The sequence below is a fragment of the Protopterus annectens genome, chromosome 3.part0, assembly GCF_019279795.1.
Source record: "Protopterus annectens isolate FY-2018-M chromosome 3.part0, PAN1.0, whole genome shotgun sequence".
Lineage (NCBI taxonomy): Eukaryota > Metazoa > Chordata > Ceratodontiformes > Protopteridae > Protopterus > Protopterus annectens.
The window spans coordinates 565670806-565692845 of record NC_056731.1 but is presented as its reverse complement, the minus strand read 5'-3'; the positions used below and the strand labels follow the sequence as shown (position 1 = coordinate 565692845).

Genomic DNA, 22040 nt, shown 5'->3' with positions numbered 1-22040 from the left:
GGAAGACCCCAAAAGTACCTAACCAAGAGGATCAAAGGGCTCAAACAGATGCCATATGCTGCCCAGTTAAAGAAACTCCAGCTGTACTCAGTGGCATACCGCCTGCTCAGAGGCGATCTGTGCCTGACATATAAAGCCATGTCCAACCCGGAATTAATGGACATGCTGTACCTTAGAAAATCCAAATCCCATTGAGCTACGCGCTCGAGAGACTTGAACCTCAGCACTGAAATAAATAAAACATGCTGGAGGGACAGATTCACAACCTAGAGGCTCCCTTCACTCTGGAATAAAATCCCAGTCCAGGTTAGGCAGAGTCCCTCATTGACTCTCTTCAAGAGGAATCTTGATGAGTGGATGGGAGATCGTAGGTTTACCCCGGGTATCACTTCTGTGTCACTGTTAGACAGAGGCACAGTATACTAACCTCAAAAAAGGGCATAGCAAAATTAATTTAAAATGGGTGGCGAAAGCCAAACACACTCTGGCTAGGCTTATAAATGCCCTAGGGCAGATAGCCTAGTATGAACCTAGGAACCTATCAATCTTGTGGGAATGTAGCAAATTTTCCAGTAATAATAATACTTCATTGCTAATGCTCCTAGCATTAACAACCATCAGAGATGCATCAAATGTTGCTATTTGTGAACTTTTACATTTTCACCCTTGCAAAAACCCTTCCTTGTGCATGATCTCAGGCTCTTGCATCAGCATTACTCACTTGTCTTCCCTTAAGTATTTCTCATTCTGTCATTAAGGACTTTTCAATGACATTCCATGAATTTGCTTCATATTGACACTTCCTTAACCGACCATCACAGAATTGGCTTTAAATTTACATATCCAGCTTGATTAGATCATTTCCCCTATGTCTCAGTGAGTTAAAAGCAATGAGGACATAGCTCACCTATTTCAGCTTGTTGGAAACTCTGCTTGATTAAAAAAAAAAACTAAAATTAAGCATTTTTTGCAGGATGCCAAACCTCTTACACCTCCAGGTGGAAGACAAAGTTGTCACCCCAATCTTATATAAATGAATTCCATGGTCATACAACCAAGGAAAAAGGAAATCCTTGTGAGTTTCCTTTTACAAACCACACCAGAAGTGACTTCTTGTAGGAAACCATGATCAGATGTTAAACATTGGAGAGATGAACTTGGCCAGATGAAATTGTGTTGTATTTCTGTTGATATGGTGTATGAAAGCTGATTAAAGCCACTTACTTTAATGGTTACATTTTAATTAATTAGTTAACTGATTTTGCATTTTAGTTATGATTCATTTTTTTAAAAACTTCATTAACATTTTTAGCATTTCTGCCTCTTCTTACTGACACCTCCAGTATCTAGTATCAGTCTTTCTTCTTTCTCATGAAGAGTAGATATCATCTATGCAGTACTCACAAGGTTTGATATACCACTCCATGTACTTTCTGCATGTGCTTCGCTGCCTGAATCGTCTTCTGCCAGTATCCAGCAACTCCTTTCTATCCTTCCAGCATTCCTGATTTCTTTCTCATTCTGTCTCTCTTCTTTGACATTGTTCATTCTTTCCTTAAAAGCTTCATGATCTTTTTTGGTCATTTGCCTCCCTAACTTCTTCCATTTCCTACAGGGTATCATCCTTTGTACTTTTGCCATCTTTTACAGGCTGTTCCTCTCTCCTGTGGTCCTCTCTGCATTCTTTTTCCTGGTTTCCCTGAACATCAAGTACATCCACAATTAGGCCTCTTAAAATCTGTTTTTCTATATTAACTCCTCTGTTGCTTTATATCTTTCCTCAGCATCTTATTCTCTGCATACCAAATCTTTCTCTTAATCTAGTCTACCTTTCCTATAGATATTTTTGTTCTCTTTCATATTTTTGACTTGCCTCCACCCTTTTGTTCCCTATAGTTTTTTGACACTCCCTTCACCTCACTTCATGCCTCCCAGATCTTTTAGTGCTAATCCTTAATTTACTTTAGTATGCTTTTCATTTCTCAGCCTGCCTTGCTCTTAGGCTCCTTCTCTTTTGTTTCTATCGACTGAATAATGATACGTGCCAGGGCATGCATTGTGATATGTGGCAGCTCCAAGCCACCATTTTGCTGTTCATTCACATTTTTGTCTTGCTCACTGTTTTCCCCATTGATTTTATTGAACTAGTTCTCTATTTCTTTTTGCATTTGTTATACGCTTTTGTCACTATTGACTAGCTCTATTTTAGAGAGTAGGTGTTGGATTATTGGTAGAGTTGTTATCCATTTCTTCTGCATTAATTCTCTCAAGAAATATACATCTCTTATCTCCTCACCCAGGAGAATATCCCTTATTTTTTTCCAACTTCCTTTGTTTTTTTTCCCCTATTGACTCTCTCCCCAAGTTCCCAACCTAGAGCTCTAGGCATTTGTGGGAACACTTCCTATTCTATTCCTCCTTTCTACTTCCCTTTTTCTAATTGTTCTACCCTTGCCTTTATGTTGTTGCTGTACTTGAATCTAGCCTCTTCCTTAAACTTCTCAAATGTCTCTTCTAGTTCCCATTTCTGTAGTGACATTGTTTGACATTAACATATACTTTTCTGCATTTAACTCAAACTGAGGTCTGATCACTACATTTTGTCTGACTTCCATTACCTACTGCTTGATTACAAGTGTGAATAGGCCCGGGGAAAGTTGTCACTCCTGTCTTGTCCCCCTCTCTATCTTTGTTTCCTTACTTACTCATCTTTTTATGAGTAGCTCAGTTTTTGAATTTTAAATCATTGTCTATATACAATGAATGAAGTTCCCCATCTGCCTTTGCCACAGCATCTTGCATATAAATAACCTCCTCACAATATTAAAGGCCTTCTGCAGGTCAAAGAGAATAATCACAACTTTCACTTCCTGTTTCTTTTCCTCCTTTTGCATAAATTCCAGCAGGCTGCACCAGTTTTTTCTGCCTTCTTTCCTGTCATGAAGCAATATTAAACATCCTCTGTATTGTATGGCTAAACCATATCCTTCCTGATGTAGTTTCACAACTGCAGGGTATGTTAACCATGCAGTTGTTCCATTTTTGTGCTGGTTGCTGCCGTCCCGCATTATGTATCTGCTGTATTAGCATTTCTTCACTTCCTGGTATCAGAGATCACTTGTGTAATAGCTGCACTACAAATTTCTCCAGATCACTGTTACTCACCCCCAGCCCCGGTATTCCAGTTATTCTGATGTTCTCCTTATTGAAATATTTTTAATATAATTTTTTCCCTGTCTTTTTATTACATTTGTTAGTTCCCTTACTGTTTGACTCTACTCCTTTAGCTCATTTTTAAAAGCTGTTTTATCTTCCTCCAGACCTTATAGCTTCCCCTGTAGCCTTTCCATTTATGTTTGTTACTGGTTTATCGTTTGTTTCAAGGAATTCACATCTTAGCATAGTATAATTGCATTTTCAAACAAAATGCATAATTGCTCCTTATTGCATGCAGCTTTGAAAGCAGTCATCTATTCTTCCCTTGGTCTTGCGCACACATTTTTCCTTTTGTATTTTTTTCCCTCTATGGGAACACTGTTTTTATCCAAATTTCTGTAACCTCTGTCCAGAACTTTAGGTTTGGGCAACTGTCTGGGCTGGGCACTCAAGCACCTTTCATCTGATTTTCCATTGGTTGATTTAGACTTGGTAACTTCATGAATGTCTTCACTTCTTGTATATGGTTCCTTTGATAGACATGTGAAAAGCTTTGAAATGTATACCTGTTGCTTTATCTGGTAAACGATTTAACAACTAAATATTAAATAAATGTCTTGGTGCTGAAGTAAATGTTTCTGTGTTGCATGATCTATACATGATTCCTGCCAGAGTGCAACTTGATTTAACAGTAAATTATAACTTATGTGATGTAGCAACCTTACTTACATCTGCTAATCCTAACCCTATCTCAACAGCAACCCTTCAAATTACCTTAAGAAAAACTCATTCGCTAACAGTAATACTAATCTAGACACTTAGGCAGAGAACACACACACACACACACACACACACACACACACACACACGCACCCTACTAAAACTACTGCTAGTTTAACCCTAACTCTAACATTAAAAAGTAAACACACACACACTAACCAAAAAACACATACTAAAGTGTCCCCTTACCTAACCCTAACCTGCACACACACACACACACACACACACACACACACACACACACACACACACACACACACACACACACACACACACACACACACACACACACACACACACACACACACACACACACACACACACACACACACACACACACACACACACACACACATAGGAGTCCTTCATTTGTTCGAACTTTAAAATGTTCGAAACTCATATGGCCGACACCATATGAGCGAACATTTGAAAGGCCAACAAATGATAGCGGAGATCCCACTACAGTGCGGGACTGGGAGATTCCCCTTTCCTGCACTGTAGTGTAATCTCAGAGTGAGAATATTAAATAGCAGGGGCTGTGGGGGTGCAAGGGGGCTTGCCACCCTGCATAACATTGTTTTACTGTGTTTACAGGTAGGTAAATGGTGTTATTTCAGGATGTCAGGCTTTCGGAATGTCGATCATATGGTGTCAGCCATATGAAAGTCAGCATCCTGAACGGTGGACATTCTGAAGTAGACCCACACACACGCATGCATGCATGTGTGCGCGTGCATGCAAACATACTCCTAAACCACATACACACCTACTTCTCTCTCGTGGGATCATGAAAATTCAGAGAAATGGAGGTTTAACAAACTGAATGTTCACTTAGCCAGCAGTTAACATAGTCAAGTAAATAAATAGCTGACCAAGTTAACTGTAGTCATATTAGTGAATATTTCGAGTATCTACAATAGGAGTACAGTAATTATATCCTGTATAAATATTTGCTGAAAATAGTTTAATGTAGTTTCTTACTTTTTGGCATGCCTGAATTAATTGTACTTGTATTCACCTTATCTGTGACATTTCAGCTTTTTCTTGAACTTCATAATTTCATAGGTAGATACTAGGCTAGATATCCCATGCACAGTTTTAAGTCTAGCCCATTCCCTTTTCAAAGTTGAAAATAAAATCCTATACCATGTGATCTGAGGCAAACACTTTATCCTCTTAACCAACCCCCCCCCCCCAATATTTCATTAATCTTTTCTATCCTGGCCAAGCAAATATGTTTAGATATAGGCAAAGAAGGGACATGCAAAACAGCTCTGTATATTTGAAGGACTGCATAAAAAGCAAACAAGATCAACTAATAATTAATGTGTTTAACAGCAATGTACACGAAAGAGGAAAGTTCATATACATGAGAAGTATAATAAAGCCACAAGACATATTAAATGAAAAGCAAAGACAACAAAAACGGAATACTGAGAAAAATGAAACCTTTATTTATGCAACATAGTAAAGGAAAATTAAAGTAATTGATGGTGGACCATGCACAAGGAGTTAAAAATAATAGAGAGAGACATTTGGGTATGATGAAGAGATATTTCCCCCTAAATCTGGAGACATTTCTAGAAGCTTAGAGAGATCAGAGTTTTGCAAACCCAAATGTCTGCACTTGTGTACAGCATATCTCTGCTGTATTACAGGAATGTAATCATAAAACTGAGGCATGGCTGTCTGAGAATGATGACAGTATGAAAGTGGGTTTTAAATACCAGAAGATCAAAGAAAAGCAGTAAGAAATGTTATGCCTAAGTGTAATCAGATTAAGGAATAAAAACGGGGATGGGTGTTGCTGGTCCCTTTGGGGGGAATGCTTGTAACCAAATGAAGAAAATTAAATCTGTAAACATTAATGGATCATTGCTGTTACTCACTTAGAAACTCCATCAGAAGTGATGTCCCATGGAAAACAGCTAGTAGTGAGTTCAGCTTCAGTAAGATGAACTTGGACAGATAGAACCTCATCCAGTTTGCACTTAATAAGGAGTAAGGAAGCCATATTTGTTTTTGTAAGGCGTTCATATTATAAGGTAAAAGTGTAATATTCTTAGAAAACATGTCCAAAAAAGTTAATGTAGTTACAATGTTGGCAAGAACCTTACTTGATTGTTTTAATAGTAATTCATTATAGTTACTGGGAGTTTATAAAAATAAGTTATGTTTGTTTTGAGGCGTTTTACTGAATTTTAAAATAAACAGAATAATGAGTTAAGTTTCAGTTGTGTGTGTGGTCATAGTTAATGTAGGAAAATTGTATTTGTATATCTGTATGGAAAAACAGAATCATACTTTTACACAAGTAAATATGTATTGTTGGATTGAGTTTAAAGAAAACAGCAAAGGAAGAAAATTATTTTGAAGATGAAACATTTTCAATGAACAGAAACAGCACTTTGGTGTACAGTAAGTCCATAGTGACCAATACTACGTCTAATATAGTTACGAGTAGTTAACACATTTTAGATATCCATAACACCTTAACGTGTAGACTACACAAAGGTAGGTTGGATAACCTCTTATGGAGGAATGTTTTTTACACATTGTTTGTAGTCACTTTATGGTAATCCCATAATTTAACCACTAGACATTAAAATTAAACAGTTAATATAGTAGCTGGTTATAGTAAGGAAGTTTATTGACAATGAATTTAGTTCATGTGGAACTCCTTGTAACTACTGGACATGCGGGGGTAGTGGTGATGAAATGACTAACTGTAGTTTTAAAAGGCACAATCTGTGGAGAGATTCCATAGAAATATAAATATGAAAGGGAAGAACTTAGTCCATATATGGCTGTTGGCCCAGATGACATACCAGTGGAAGCATGGAGGTGCTTAGGAGAAATGGCAGTGGAATTTTTAACCAGATTGTTTAATGAAATTTTGGAAAGTCAGAGGATGCCTGAGGAGTGGAGAAAAAGTGTTTTGGTTCCTATCTTTAAGAATAAGGGTGATGTGCAGAGCTGCAGTAACTACAGAGGGATAAAATTGATCAGTCACAGGTTGAAGTTATGGGAAAGAGTAGTGGAAGCTAGGTTAAAAAGGGAGGTGATGATTAGTGATCAGCAGTATGGTTTCATGCCAGGAAAGAGCACTACAGATGCAATATTTGCTCTGAGAGTGTTGTTGGAGAAATACAGAGAAGGTCAGAAGGAGTTGCATTGTGTCTTTATGGACTTAGAGAAAGCATATGACAGGGTGCCTAGGGAGGAGTTGTGGTATTGTATGAGGAAGTCGGGAGTGGCAGAAAAGTATGTAAGAGTGGTACAGGATATGTGCAAGGGTAGTGTGACATTGGTAAGGACTGCAGTGGGAGTGACAGATACTTTTAAGGTGGAGGTGGGATTACATCAAGGATCAGCTCTGAGCCCTTTCTTATTTGCAGTGGTGATGGACAGGTTGACAGATGAGATTAGACAGGAGGCCCTATGGACTATGATGTTTGCAGATGACATTGTGATATGTAGTGAGAGTAGGGACCAGGTTGAGGAGACCCTGGAGAGGTGGAGATATGCTTTAGAGAGGAGAGGAATGAAGGTCAGCAGGGCTAAAGCAGAATATATGTGTGTAAATGAGAGGGAGGGTAGAGGAATGGTGAGGATGCAAGGAGTAGAGTTGGTAAAGGTGGATGAGTTTAAGTACTTGGGATCAACAGTTCAGAGTAATGGTGAGTGTGGAAGAGAGGTGAAGAAGAGAGTACAGGCAGGGTGGAATGGGTGGAGAAGAGTGTCAGGAGTGATTTGTGACAGACGGGTACCAATAAGAGTGAAAGGGAAGGTCTACAAGAGGGTAGTGAGGCCAGCTATGTTATATGGGTTGGAGACGGTAGCATTGTTGAAAAGGCAGGAGTCAGAGCTGTATGTGGCAGAGTTAAAGATGTTAAGATTTGCACTGGGTGTGACTAGGATGGACAGGATTATGAATCAGTATATTAGAGGGGTCAGCTCAGGTTGGACAGTTTGGAGACAAAGCAAGAGAGGTGAGATTGCGTTGGTTTGGACATGTGCTAAGGAGGAATGATGGGTATATTGGGTAAAGGATGCTAAGGATGGAGCTGCCAGGTAAGAGGAAGGCCTAAGATGAGGTTTATGGATGTGGTGAGTGAGGATATGCAGGTGGTTGGTGTGAAAGAGCATGATGCAGAGGACAGGAAGAAATGGAAACAGATGATCCGCTGTGACGACTGCTAACGGGAACAGCCGAAAGAAGATGATGATGATATATATATATATATATATATATATATATATATATATATATATATATATATATATATCTTTATCTACACACACACACTTGTTGTCAAATTTGTTAAAAATTAAAAGTTAAAAATAAAGTTCTACTAGTACAATGTGTACTTGATAAGTAATAGGCTATATATAAAAATAACTTTACGGAACCAGTATGTTAACTGCAACGTATGTAGGTTATTTTAGATTTGTTACCAATACATTATGTGTTTTATTTAATTTTAGTTTATAGTTTGTATCATAGTTGTCCTTAACTTGAGCGCGTTTACATAGGTACAAGTGTAAAAAGTGCACGTTTTAAAATCAAGCTTAATAGCAAACACTGTGCTGACATAACTTGCACGGTTATGTTTAAGACAGATAGTACACATGTAAAAAGGCAAGTTAAAGGGTAAAATCATTTGCATTATTTGTTACAAACCTACATGGACGTACTGTATCTGTACACATGCAAAGTATGTAGTGCGCACTTGTAGGAGAGCAGCGCTACAATGTGTTTAATTACAAGGTTAGACTCTAGATTGGCGAGAAAAAGTTTATTAAACCTGGCTATTAAACCTTTTTAACGTTTGATGATAAGAAGAATAGAAAACGTTTGTCTTAAGCGACATTGTTTTAAGTATATTTGTTGAATTATAAATGTTGAAATTTTAAAAGTATAACGCATGTAAAGTGGACTTGTTTCTTTAAACAATAGTGATGTCATGACCACTATATAAAGGGGAAAAGGGGCGGAGTGCAGGTGATTTGAAAAAGTTTCTGAACTGTTGGGAATGAAAAGCTTTTTATATTGCGGTGTTTTACTTAACTAAATTTTATCGAAATTGGTATCGCTTAAATAAACAACTTTTCAATTTTGTACAACATAGTGTGGTCGAGACTTGGTTTTCTGGACTCTTGACCATTTGGACTTTACTTTAAAGAGTGAATATTGCTCAGGTAATTGTGCTTTACTTGGTCCGTTTTATCTGCAGCCTTTTTCAGCGTTTGAGTTATTTCCTCTTACAAGTTTGTCAGAAACAGCAGAATACCAATTCTGACTACTGACAGTATTTTTACATACAGTAGAGGATGTCTCAAAATATTTAGATTTTTTTTTGTGAGAAATGTAAGTGGTTAAGAACTGGGATAATAGAAATGAAAGGTGTGCCTTATTGCCATCTGACAAAAATTGGTTTTGAAGTAAATGAACATTCTGTGAGGATTATAAGGTTATAGGTTTTAAATAATAAACTACCATAAATGGAAACACAAACTGCTGTGATATGATTTATTAAGGAAAGCAAACTATTCCTTGAGTTTTATAGAAATTAGTTATAATGGTGGCATTACATCAAGATGGATAAGACAGATGTGTTAAATGATATCACAGAACTTACTGAATGAAGGATATCTGATGGTCTCAAAAGTATGTTAGCAAAGTTAATTAGTGGCTTTGTGAAGTGGTGTGGATGCAAGAGAACTGAGACCATGAAAAAAGATAAAAGTGTATAATGAATGGCAGCTGAAGAGCTTAAATTTCAGAACATGCATTGTATTAGGAGGAGCAAGCATATAAAACTGTATATTAAAGGGTGGGTCTCAGAAAATGGAGATAAAACAAAAATAGATGTGAAGTTAACTATTTTGTGAAAGAGTTCATTAAAATACAGAATATATGTATCACTTGTTATGGGAAGGTTATTAAAATTATTGGTAATAATGAACTGCATGATGCCGATGGTGGTAAACTAAATCTAGAACAGGTTTAGACAGCTATGAAGTAATTACAGAATTATGAAGTGTCAGGCTATGATAATTTGTTTAATGATTTTTTTCATCTCGTGTATCAAGAAATAATTAATCCTACCCAAAAGATATAGTATTCCACCTCAAATGCGCAAAACTATGATTAGAAAATTGCAAATTAGCATTTGCCAAAATGAAGACTATTTTGTTTGGGGGTGAGATCGTCGATACTTGAAGATAAAACAGTTAAATTAATATTTGTTTTTCCTCCTTTTTTTAGAAAAGTTGTTCAAAAGTACCAGTTTCAAAACAGAGTGATTAAATCAATATGATTTATATCCATGCGTCGGAGAAGAAAAACAACAGTCTGAAATAACAGAACAATAAAAGCATGCAAAGGAATGGTCAAATATGGTTATAGAAGAAGAGTTAAAACCCCATTAAAAGTAATTTGTAACTAATTGAGAAAGCACTTAAATGAAATGATATAGATGGCACAAAATGGCACCATCGTTTATATGATCTGTTCCTCACACCTCCAGGGTACTGTCACAACCTCCACCCATTGTTTATATGATCTCTTCCTCACACCTCCAGGGTACTGTCACAACCTCCACCCATTGTCTTTATCAAGTTTTCTTTATTTATTCTGGTTTCCTAAACCTTCCAAAATGTGTTGAATGACTGGCTATTCTAAACTGAACATGCATGTTAGATTTGCCCTTGTGACCTGCTAGCCATGACTGAAAAGGTTCCTTAATTATCAATGTCCTAACCTAGTAAACAGATGAACATCTTTAACAAGTGCAATGCTTAAGTGAATCTCAGTGTAATCCATCTGAAGGCAAGACAGGCTGTGTTACAAGTATTTTGTTAGTAGAAACTGTGATGAAACGTAGAAAACTGAACTTCAGAAGCTATAAGTGCTCACAGTCATATGTTTCACATATTACAGTGGACTTCAGAAATGCATACTGAGGTTGCAAATATAGTAGAATTCCATAGGATTGAGTGGTTGGTATAATGTTCAAGGTGTTTACCTTGCAAACACAAGGTGCAGGGTTTGATTCTTCCATGGCATAACTGGCTAGGCTTGAAATGGTTCACAAAAGTAGTTAGCCTAGTAGTAGTCTATGAACTTAGTGACCAGGATATTCGACCAAAAATAGCAGACAGAAATAAGCAAAGACTGTATAAAGCATTGAATTGTTAGTACATATCAGTTTATGCAGATTCTAAGTGAGTAGTAGAATGTTACCACTGGCGATCCAATCTTGACAAATGTATACTGTTGGTTGTAGAAAATGGGGTCATCTCAAGTTAATATAATCTTAATACTACTAGTGAATATATATATCTATATATATATATATATATATATATATATATATATATATATATATATATATCAAAATACATATAGACGGATACAGATAAATACTCCGGTCTCCACTCTACAGGAATCCCACACAGCAATACTCCTGTCCCATTTGATATTCTGCTACTTTTTCAGTGTTCTTTATGCTGAACCCTCACTTGAGCATTTAACTATACAAAGGGAACCCATATATATATATATATATATATATATATATATATATATATATATATATATAAAACCACAATAAAAAAAACAGCCAAACTAGAGTTTTCAATGTCTGATACCTTAAACCCCCATAAAGACTTAAAAAGTAAAAACAGTCATGGGCATTTGGAAGCCATGTAGCTGAAACACTTGATGTTCTTAAGGGGTCCTTTGCATATATCCCATGGGCCTCCACTACAGGACATAAAAGGTATCACATACTGAAAACTCTAGCTTGGCTGGGTTTTCTTTTGTTTTTTACTGAATGGTTTGACTTTTGTGACCTTTTTACCCTTTGGTTTATTTGTTTTATTTATTTATTTATATATATATATATATATATATATATATATATATATATGTGTGTGTGTGTGTGTGTGTGTAAATGTGAGTTTGTGTGTATTTTTAAACATTTATATATACATAAATACACTCACACACATGCATATATATTTGTTTATGAATATATATATATATATATATATATATATATATATATATATATATCAAACTAAGAAATTAACTTTGTGACAATAACAGCATTCAAAAAATAGTAAATTACACCAACTCCTCTTGTAGTACTTTAGCGCTTTTGTCTTATTTATTATCAAGACTTCTTCAGAAAGACATGTTTCATAACTATGAGCAACCATTTTCAATTCCTTTAAATACATTAGTTCTAGCAGGCCATTCAAATTAACAACAGTTCCTTTCCAATAGTAAAGTGTGAACAGGCAGGGTGCTGTGTGCATTTTCGTTAACATTACAATCGCAGTTACATAAGGTAAATTGGTCAGACAGTAATAGCCTTGTGGTGCCATGTGCATACTAATAGGGATTGTGTGCAAAAGCAAAAATGCAAAAAATAAATAAATAAATAAAATATGGGGGAACTGAGAAGGATGAGAGTCATTGTGAATTTGAATCCTGTGAAGTTTGGGCAAATAGCACTGTGTTTAGCCAAGGCATTCAAACTGTCCTGTTTGTGTATTGCTGCTGTGTGTGTTCTTTAATATGGTTACTCAGCTTTCTGTTTTTTTGCCGATATAGAAATAGTAGACTACATTTTTTTGTGTTGCAGTCATAGTGGTTATGTAGACGGACGGTTTTTTTGCAGTGTGGGAAGTTGACAGTGTTGTCTTTTCATATGTGTACACAGGTGACACACTTGTTGCAGTCAACATTCCAGGTTCTGTCGATACTTCGTTCTGTGGGGATGGGCTTTACCACCAAAAGAAGAGGTTTATTTGAAACAGAAGTTTGGGGATGTCCCAAGTAACTTTGTCAGACCTTTTTCTCCTTCCAAGATATCCCAATTGTTGGTGAGGACCCCTCTGATTCTGAACATATCCATGGACATTGGAAGGGGGAAAATTGCCACTCAGTCCTTTTTGTTTGGTCCATTCTGTGCCCTTGCTGTGAATCCCTTTTCCAGGATTGGTGGGTACCTGACGTGTCTGTGCTGTATGATATCTTGGAACAGGTTGTCCACTAAATACTCTGGGTATTTCCTTTCCAAGTACAAGTTTCTGATGTAAAAACATTCCTTGATGAAAACCTCATCCCTAAAAATGAGTCTGGATAACTGGATGAGTTGTCCTTTTACAATATTCTTTTTCATGAAATGGGGATGCTGGCTGCTGAACTCTAGATAGTTATTCCGGAAAGTGGGCTTGCAGTAGATGTTGGAGTCAAACTGTCCACTTTCCGGGTCTATAGTGAGGTGGATATCCAGGAATTGAGTGGTGGCTCCGATATGTCCTACTGTGAGGGTCAAGAAGTCCAGACTCTGGAAAAGGGTTTCTAGAAAATTGCTCAGAGAAAGTCTGTCCCCCTTCCAGACAAAAAATACATCATCAATATAATGCCTGTACATTATGGTGTTGTTGAACCCGGGCAGTGATTCAACCTCATCCATTTCCCAGGCACTGAGGACTAAGTTCGAATATGCCATTTTGGACCCAATGGCTACCCCTTTCTGTTGGTGGTAAATCTTCCCGTTGAACTGAAAGAAGTTATTTCTTAATACTGCTTCTGTTAATCTGCATACAGTATTAATCTTAGTCCTGCTTAGGTTGGAGTGCCTGTTCAGGTACTGTCTGGTGAGGGTCAGTCCTTTGGCATGAGGGATGTTTGTGTAGGGTGCTTCTACATGTATGGTGACCAGTAAATATTCCCCTCCACCCAGCCTTAGTTTGGAGATGTCATTTAGAAAAGGCCAGGAGTCCTTGGGGTAGTATTTGCTGATCTGTAAAATGGGGTTGAGAATGTGGTCCACGTATTGCAAAATCTTTCCTGTTTTTGTCCTTCGGTTTGATACCATGTGGCGGAAAGGTGGATTTTCAGGGATTTTGTGAATCTTGGGGATTCCAAAAACTTTTCCAAGGCTGCGTTTCATGACCTGCATGAAGTCTTTTTCATCTTGAGAGATCTCATCCCTGAGGAACAGTTCCAATAGTAGGTTGTCAGTTTGTTTAAAGTTTTGTTGTACCTGGTTGATGTTGACCTTTTTGTAGAACTGGTTATCCGTGAGGGATGCTTCAAGTGTTTGGATATATCTCTCCTGCTCCATCACTACTATCCCTGATCCCTTGTCAACCTTCATGATTCATAGGGATTTGTCCTGACTCAGTTCCTTCCAAGCCTGTCTTTCTTCCCTGTTCAGGTTGTGCCACTTTGCTGAGGGCTTATCAGAAAGGTGTTTCTTGATATCGAGACTGCAGGAGTGTACAGGCTCTTCATGGTAAGGGGTCTATCGTTATCCTCTGAGCTTTCTTCATCTTCTTCCTCTACATGTTGTTGTATATCTAATTTTAGTTGTAACATTCTCAGGTAGCACTTGCGGTCCAGGATAACATCCGCGTGTTGGCCCTCTCTGGCTGGATGAAAGAAAAGTCTTTCTTGAGTATCTCATTATGGCTTTCCGAGAAAACTCATGTGGTGAGGTTAAAGATGTCACCTACCTCCGCTGGAGACCTCAAGTCAGTGCTATCAGGTGCTGGTATCATTGAATGGGGAGAGTGATCAGGGTGGTCCATCCCAGCAATACTACTACTGTATCCCGTTCCCTCTCCTTCTTCCCCTGCAATTGTTGTTCCCCCTCCTTCCCTCAATATTGTTGGTGTGGTTCCAGTTTCATTCAATACCCCAGGTCTGAACCTGGTATAAGTCCTGGTTCTGGTTGTGAGTCCTGCTGAAGATAAAAAACATTGTTGTTGCCACTTGTGTTGTTGTTGTTGGAAGACTGGTCATTCATTGGTGGGATCTGATAAACCCCTTGTTGATTGATCGCACTGTCCGGTGTCCTGCGATTTGTATTGTTGTTGTCCTTGTTGTTGTCATGGTGGTCACATTCACTGGTGTCTGGCTCTCCCTGTGTCGGCTGATTCTGGAGAGGCATTTGTGGTCTTGGTTGTCCCCTAGGAGGAGTATGTACCCTCATCTGGGAACTACTCCCTGCTTGATTTGTAGTAAATATTCAATAATGTGGGCATTATGTTCAAACAATTTTTCCTGGCAAGATATATATATAAATATATATATATATATATATATATATATATATATATATATATATATATATATATGTGTGTGTGTGTGTGTGTGTGTGTGTGTGTGTGTGTGCATGTGTGTATGCTACTGGAGATGAAAGATAAGGGTGCCTAACAGTAGTGCATAGCAATGGAATTAATAAAAGCTGAGATTCTTTCCATGCCGGAGATATTGAAACTCAGTGGAGTGCTAAATGATGACAAAGCTGTGATGTCTCTGAGGAAATGTGAATTATTATCATTTTTTACAGGAGGAGGTAAAAGTAGTCAAAGGCATGTGTTTCACATATTGCAGTGGACTTCAGAAATGCATAACTCAGCGATAACAAATTTCTGAAAATGCATACCTCATGGCAGACTACTGGCTGACTGCCAGCCATCAGCAGCTGAAACTATACCCAGGAAAACAGGAAGAGTAAATGAGTATGTAGTACTTAAAATGCATGTATTTGTTTTACAAGAATGACCATATATGTAAACAAGTCCTATCAAACATCTTGGACTACAGAATACCTTGATTACCACTAGTATGCATAGACATGAATGTCACTTACATTGAGATGAGTGTCCCAAATATCTTGCTTTGTAGTAAATATTCAATAATGTGGGCATTATGTTCAAACAATTTTTTCTTGGCAATAAATGCATATAACCTGAAATGGAAAACTTAAGTCAGTTTGGCAGTAACCCTGTTGTTTTCAGCAGAAATGTATATAAATTGTTTATCATTAGCAAGGCACTGCTTATATAATTTCCTATGAATAACTCTATTATCTGTTATCTTTATTTTTGTATGGAAAAGCTTCATAATGCTGCTTTGTACTGTTTATTTCCTCCACTAAGCCACCTTTTCTCTCTTTCTGCTTTTTACAATTTACTTTTTCCTGTTGACTTTTGTTAATTTTTTCCTGTCTTAGCTCACTGCAACCACTAAGAACCACTTACATACAAAAGCATAAAGACAACTACTCACCAAAAAAAAAAAACATCCACATAGTCCCACCCATGCACTCACATCCACTTACATACACATATGGACATAGTCACATGCACTTGAATGCATGCACTCATGTGCAGTTACACATACACACATGTGGACTCATATACTCACATGCAGTTATACACACATGCACATGCACACACGTATGCACAAACCTGTAATGTTGAGTTATTGCATTGCTAGGATGACTTCTTCATATTAACCTGTACTAAGACTGCATATTTTGCACTTTCAATGCACAAATGTATTTTGTGTCCTTTAAATAATTAATTATATGTTGTACTTATTCAGTACTGTATTATAAATTAATAAAATAAATAATAAAATGTACAATAATAAAACTAATATATTTGCAAAAATTAATTTTTAATTTAAAACAGAATGTAGCAAAATTTAATGGAAAACTTTTGTGTCTTTATTTTTCTTTTCCATATGCAGTCATTTGCTGGTAATACCAACTCTGACAGTGTAGTTCGCCATGAATTACAGCATACAATCATTACTCGCTACTTACGCATTGTGCCTTTGGACTGGAGTAATGAGGGACATATTGGTCTGAGGATTGAAATCTTTGGCTGTCCATACTGTAAGTATCACACAGTCAAGTTCAATACTCTGGTTTTGTACATGTTGTTAAATGATAAAACTTGTATGTGCAATTTCTGCTGTAATAAACTGCTTTCTTTTCTGCTGTTACACAGATCATACAATATGTTTTTAAAGTGCTTTTATGAAAGTGTTAATTGCTGTGTAGCTTTATATTTTATTCCAAAGTCTAAATGTTTATGAATGAGTATTATCCAAGAAGTTATAATTAGTCTTTGTAAACCTTGCGTCACCATCTGTAGCTATGCTTGTAGCAAATGATATTTAGGGCTATGTCATCAGTTATGTTATAACTTCAGATCCAGACTGATATATATTTTGCCATAAATCGCAGATACTATTTCTTTCATACGTATCACTCTGTGGTACAAAACTATGGTATCCAGAGTTAGGGTGCTGCATTTTGTTCCATTTGGTTTAAAAGCATCACATAAAATGGTAAGGCAATGCATGGTCGTCATTGCAAATGATACACTGGACTGCTGCAAGTGAGACAAGGAGAATTTTATCCCTAATGAGTGAGAAAGAATGTATACGATTGTTAATTATGACTGAAAAATTTCCCATCACAGAAAAAAAAAGAAGTTGCTTGGCATGACAGGAGATATAAAGCAAGGGATCAGAAAGTGCTGACCGTAGTATAGTTGTCACCACTTTTGCAACATAGCAAAGAACACTACACCAAAGCATTCGGGGTGAACTGATTTCACAGAGAAATCTGTTCTTATCAAGAATGAGGAGGTGTGAGGTCCAGAGCTTGAAATGCCTTTTATACAAGAAAGATTGTAAATCCTTCTCTACAATAAATTCAGAGTGTGAAAATAATTTTTCTGTAGAATGAGTGTATTTCTGAATGTTGTATAGTCACTTCAATTATAAGGAAGTGTTTTTGAGTATCTGAAGTATTTATCATTCACATACATGGAGTATCGTTACTTGCCAGTCACTATACTTCTTCTAAATTAAGGAATAAATGTTTTGTTTGTATTAGGGGTTAATGATGTATAATGATTAACAAAATAAAATTTGGTCATCACAAGCAGAAATTCTAGGGAGTATAACAATGAATGTTAAGTATGTTTTTTCAGCCTTTAGCATGAATATCTTCTAAGTTTTAAAGGACCTGTATATAAGCAAAATGAAAACAGAATCTAAATATAGACCACTGAATAAAATCCAAAATGCCATGGCGCAGTGCCATATCTCAAAGATACTGTACTGTGACATAATTCTGTATTACTTACATGTGTATTACTGCCAGCATTGTGCTGCTATTCCTGGAAAAGGGCTGGAAAGGAAATTAGAACACCAATTTTAGTAGCACCACTTGCTGTATTACGCTGTAACAGCATTGCCACACTATGGCTAGTCATGTGAATGATGCAAGAGCAATAGTAAGGTGGCATGCCAAGGGCAATGTATGTTCACGCTAAAAACAGCGCACTTCATAGATGCAACAAGGGCACAGTGAGCAAGTCACACGTGGCTAGCACAGCTTAGTGCCAACTCAGTGAATCATATTAATGAAAAGGAAAAGGAGAACACCTTCCAGGATAACCTGCAGATTACATGGAAGGAAGGGCCTTGTGTTATTGAGTCAGTTCAACATTTGACTTGTTTGAAGTAGAAGAATAAATGGTAGCAGGCCAGACAAAGACATTTAAAATGCAGGGAATGACGGGGGGGGGGGGGCATGGGCACTAAAAGGGTGACAACAATGGAACAAGGGCAGACAGAAACTGAACAGTTGGTGATAGGGGAATGGACTACATACAGGGTATGAGGAGTAATGCACAATGAAGGAGAATACCATGATGGTGGGGGGGCAGGGTACAGAAAGGCTGTCTGAGAATCCCATACAAAAACGCACCCAGACTCAGTAACCACAGTGAGTGATAAGGTAAAAACCCCTGCCTCTGGCAGCCCAATGGTTTGGAGCCAGTAAGCTGTGTGATTCTATCAGCCAGACTTGTAGATTCTCCTGGATCCCAATGTAGGAGTACACCTGCCAGCACACATCAGATACTGTCTGTTGCACAAGTCACACACAGTAAGCTATAGGGACTCATCCAGGTCACGCTGAGAGGAAGTGCCTTCACCCCCACTTTTGAGAAGTGGCCACATAAGTCACCAGTGAGCCTTCTAGGTCACCTACAGCAATGTCACCTTCACTTCTCAGCTAAGAAGAAAACCTGCTAATTGTTGGTGATCCAACAAAAGGCACATCAACCTTACCACTGCAGCCCCACACCATGCACCTCAACTGATATCGTAGTGGTGGCCCGACACCAGACACATCAGCCTTTCCACTGCAGCCCCACACCATGCACCACAACTGATGCTGTAGTGGTGACCCAACACCAGACATATCACCCTTACCACTGCAGCCCCACACCATACACCATCAATGTAGAGGTGGCCCAACACCAGGCACATCAGCCTTACCACTGCAGCCTCACACCCTGCATCACAGCAGATGCTGTAGTGGTGACTCAACACCAGACACATCAGCCTTACCACTGCAGTCCCACACCATGCACCACAACTGATTCCGTAATGGTGACCCAGCATCAAACACATCAGCATTACCACTGCAGCCCCTCACCATGCAAAACAACTGATGTCACAGTGGTAGCCCAACACCAGACAAATCAGCCTTACTACTGCAGCCCCATAGCCTGTACCACAACTGATGTCATAGTGGTGACCCAACATCTGACACATCAGCCTTACCACTGCAGCCCCACACCATGTACCACAACTGATGCCATAGTGGTGACCCAACACCAGACACATCAGCTTACCACTGCAGCCCCACACCATGCACCAAAACTGATGTAGTGCTGACCTAACACCACACACATCAGCCTTACCACTGCAGCCCCACTCCATTCAACACAATAGATGCTGTAGTAGTGACTCAACATCAGACACATCAACATTACCATTGCAGCCCCAGACTACTCAACTCCTCCTAAACTGCCACAGGAGTTGTGTCAGGTAGTACTGTGATCTTCACATGCTGTACCTGCTTGCAGTATACCATACTGTGTAACATGGCACGTACCACAAATAAATGACTTCAAGTCTCAGGTGCCCACTGCTGTGCAGTGCCATATGTATTTAAGTAGCAGAAGAGTGTGTGCAGGAGTCCAGTCATATGTTCAGTTCCATTACTAATGTGGTCTAGGGATTATGGATAGATATCATGAGCTTTGGTTTCAGGCATGTTCTGCATCATCTGTAACACAGAGCAGTATACACCTTTATGAGTGGCATGCTGTATACATCAATGGGAACCGCATGCCAGGACTAGATATTTGGTAGTGTATATGCCTTTTGACAGGGACCCTTTGGGAAATCACTAGTAGAGGTTGCATATGTGCCAGGTGAGGAAATTATGGGAATTGTCTGGATAACTCACAAACATATTGTAGAAATTACCCTGCACATTCCTCACCACTTGAAAGTTGATAGATTTAAACCCTTTCCAGTTGATATAGCAGACACTATAGGGTGCAGATGGAGTTTTGACAGCAACAAGGGTGCAATCAATGGCAACCACAACCCATGAGATTTGGGCTATGGTGTAGAATGTCCACATAATGATGTCTCTGCTCTGAAACATTCTGCAGTGTCACATTAAGGAACTAGTGTAAGATCTATGTGACTAATGCTTGTGAGGCTCTTAGCACTTATCACTTTCACACTCTGAACCCCCCCTACCACCACCACCCCCAGCTGAGCATGAAAGGGTAATGATAGAGAAACCTCAGTGGAGACTGGGATAACCAAATCTCCTAACTTCAGTATGGTGTCTCTCTCACTCACTGTTCCAATCAAGATTTATATGAAAATTGTAATGTACTCAGGTCAAGCAGATGATGACATATCAGTGAATGGTGGAGCCATCCTTAACGCATATGGTAGCAACTTGCAACATTGCCAACAGTGGGTCCGGAAGTTGTACATTTATGTATGCATGTATGTTAGCATTTTAGCTGGGATGGTGTACTAATATCTAAACAGACAAGTTTCAGGCTTGGCCTGGGTAGTTCTAATCCCACCTACCAAAATGTACTGATCTATCACTCTGTACCAGAACCAAATATAATGGGAAGTTTAAAAACAAACCACCTTAGTGGTAAACCAGAAATAAAGTCCTACAATAAATGTAAACCCACCCTCATTGCAGACTTTATCAAAAAGTTTTGCAAAGATCTAAAAACAAATGCCAGGGGTTCAGGGATGTAAATATTGCGGGAAGAAATGGCCAGGGGCATTGTTATGGCTAGGCTTGTACAGGCCCTAGGAAAGATAGCCTATTACCAACCTATGAGCCTATGTTAAGGAGTTAAAAGAAACTCCAAACTTGTAGCAGCATCTGAAGCTAAAGATAATCAGAAAAGTAACACCCAGTAACATTCTGATGTAATCCAATATGGCATCACCCACTTTGACCCTAAAGACATAGATAGACTATTATACTTCAGATAAATTTAGTGCCAATTTAACCCCAGAAAACCAATCAAATTTCTGAAATCCTTGAGTCACTTACAAACACTAAGACCATTAAGGAACATATCCAAAATGTTCTCTCAAACTCTAAACACACAACTTCCAGGACTCAAGACAATTTACCTCTATGGATAATAAATAGCACTAAGCATGCTCTTCTTGAACCCTTAGTCAGAGTATGCCCCTAAAGTATGGAAAATTGCTGTTGTGATGCCATATCTTCAAGATGTCAGATGCTACCTCAGAAAGAGGAAAGAAAGAAAGTAACTGAATCTGTATATCAAGGTTCAGTGCTGGAATGCCGTCTTTGTATATATTTTCCTGATACATAGACCCAAACCTGTTACAAAATATGCTTAATAATGTCTGCAAGCTGGGTGTCATTGTCCAATCTTCCTAGACACAGAATCCATACAGCAAGAACTAATCCTCACACACCAGAGGTATACTGAAAAAGGGCTAATGTTAAATACAAAAAAAGTGTAACATTGTCACATTGTCAGTACCCCTCTTTAAATACAGTAGACTTGGTTTAACATGTTGTTGACAATTCCTCTCTTCTGACCACCATATATCCTCAATAGTCATAGAATTCTTTTATCTAGCACAATTGATATCTGAAGTCACCTCATCCAGGTCAAATGAAGTTATTATCCTGCAGCACCCATTTGGAATGGATTTATCCAGACACATTACACAGCTGGAAAGGCCACAGAACTTCCAAACAAAACTGATTAGTTGTTTAAAGTCACTTAGCTACTAAGGTAGACATGACGTCCTGTCCTTATACTCTGTCTCATGCAGATTCTTAAATAGAAATCTATTTCCATGTCCTTAAAAAAACAGCCATCTT

General features: G+C 38.1%; 1 protein-coding gene across 1 annotated transcript in view; it reads left to right on the top strand.

The window, feature by feature from the left end:
* The window catches only part of CNTNAP2 (contactin associated protein 2), a 7772136-nt gene that overhangs the window by 1679543 nt on the left and 6070553 nt on the right, over window positions 1–22040 (top strand). The window contains exon 3 of the mRNA XM_044064985.1: window positions 16502–16649. Coding sequence (XP_043920920.1) covers window positions 16502–16649 — 148 coding nt within the window. The remainder of the gene's footprint in view (window positions 1–16501; window positions 16650–22040) is intronic.